The 447-nt window shown below is 61.5% G+C and overlaps 1 protein-coding gene across 1 annotated transcript in view; it reads left to right on the plus strand.

Moving 5' to 3' along the window:
* Positions 1–447, plus strand: part of LOC104491105 (heat shock 70 kDa protein 12B-like) — a gene marked incomplete at both ends in the record, with an annotated part of 4,593 nt that overhangs the window by 2,992 nt on the left and 1,154 nt on the right. The window contains one exon of the mRNA XM_010133471.1: positions 14–148. Within this exon, the coding sequence (XP_010131773.1) occupies positions 14–148 (135 nt within the window). The remainder of the gene's footprint in view (positions 1–13; positions 149–447) is intronic.

The following is a 447-nucleotide window of genomic DNA, read 5'->3' on the forward strand; positions in this document are numbered from 1 at the left end:
GGTGCGTCCCCAGCTCCTCTTTCCCCACCGGTGGCTGAGGGACCAGTGCCCGTCCCTACCTGAGCGAGATGCCATCCGCTGGGTGATCACCGTGCCGGCCATCTGGAAGCAGCCGGCCAAGCAGTTCATGCGGGAGGCTGCCTACAAGGTGAGGGAACTCCTGGGAGCACCTCCTTCTCCCCCTCTCCTGTGCAGATCGAAGGGTCTCCAGCACATCCCAAGAGTCGGATTCTGAAAGTTGGGAGCAAGCTGCCTTTGAAACCTGGCGTTGGTAGCTGGGAGGGTTTCAGTGCTGGGTGTGCAACAAGGTGGGGGGATGCTAGGGCTGGGGACGTCATCCAGGAGTGATCTGCAGGAAGGGACCAGGGGTGGCCAACAATCTCAGCGAGTGACCCCTGTGCTGCTGCTGTGGCACAGTGATATGACGGGTCACCAGGGCCATCACCA

Source organism: Buceros rhinoceros, unplaced genomic scaffold, assembly GCF_000710305.1.
Source record: "Buceros rhinoceros silvestris isolate BGI_N320 unplaced genomic scaffold, ASM71030v1 scaffold29533, whole genome shotgun sequence".
Taxonomy (NCBI): Eukaryota; Metazoa; Chordata; class Aves; order Bucerotiformes; family Bucerotidae; genus Buceros; species Buceros rhinoceros.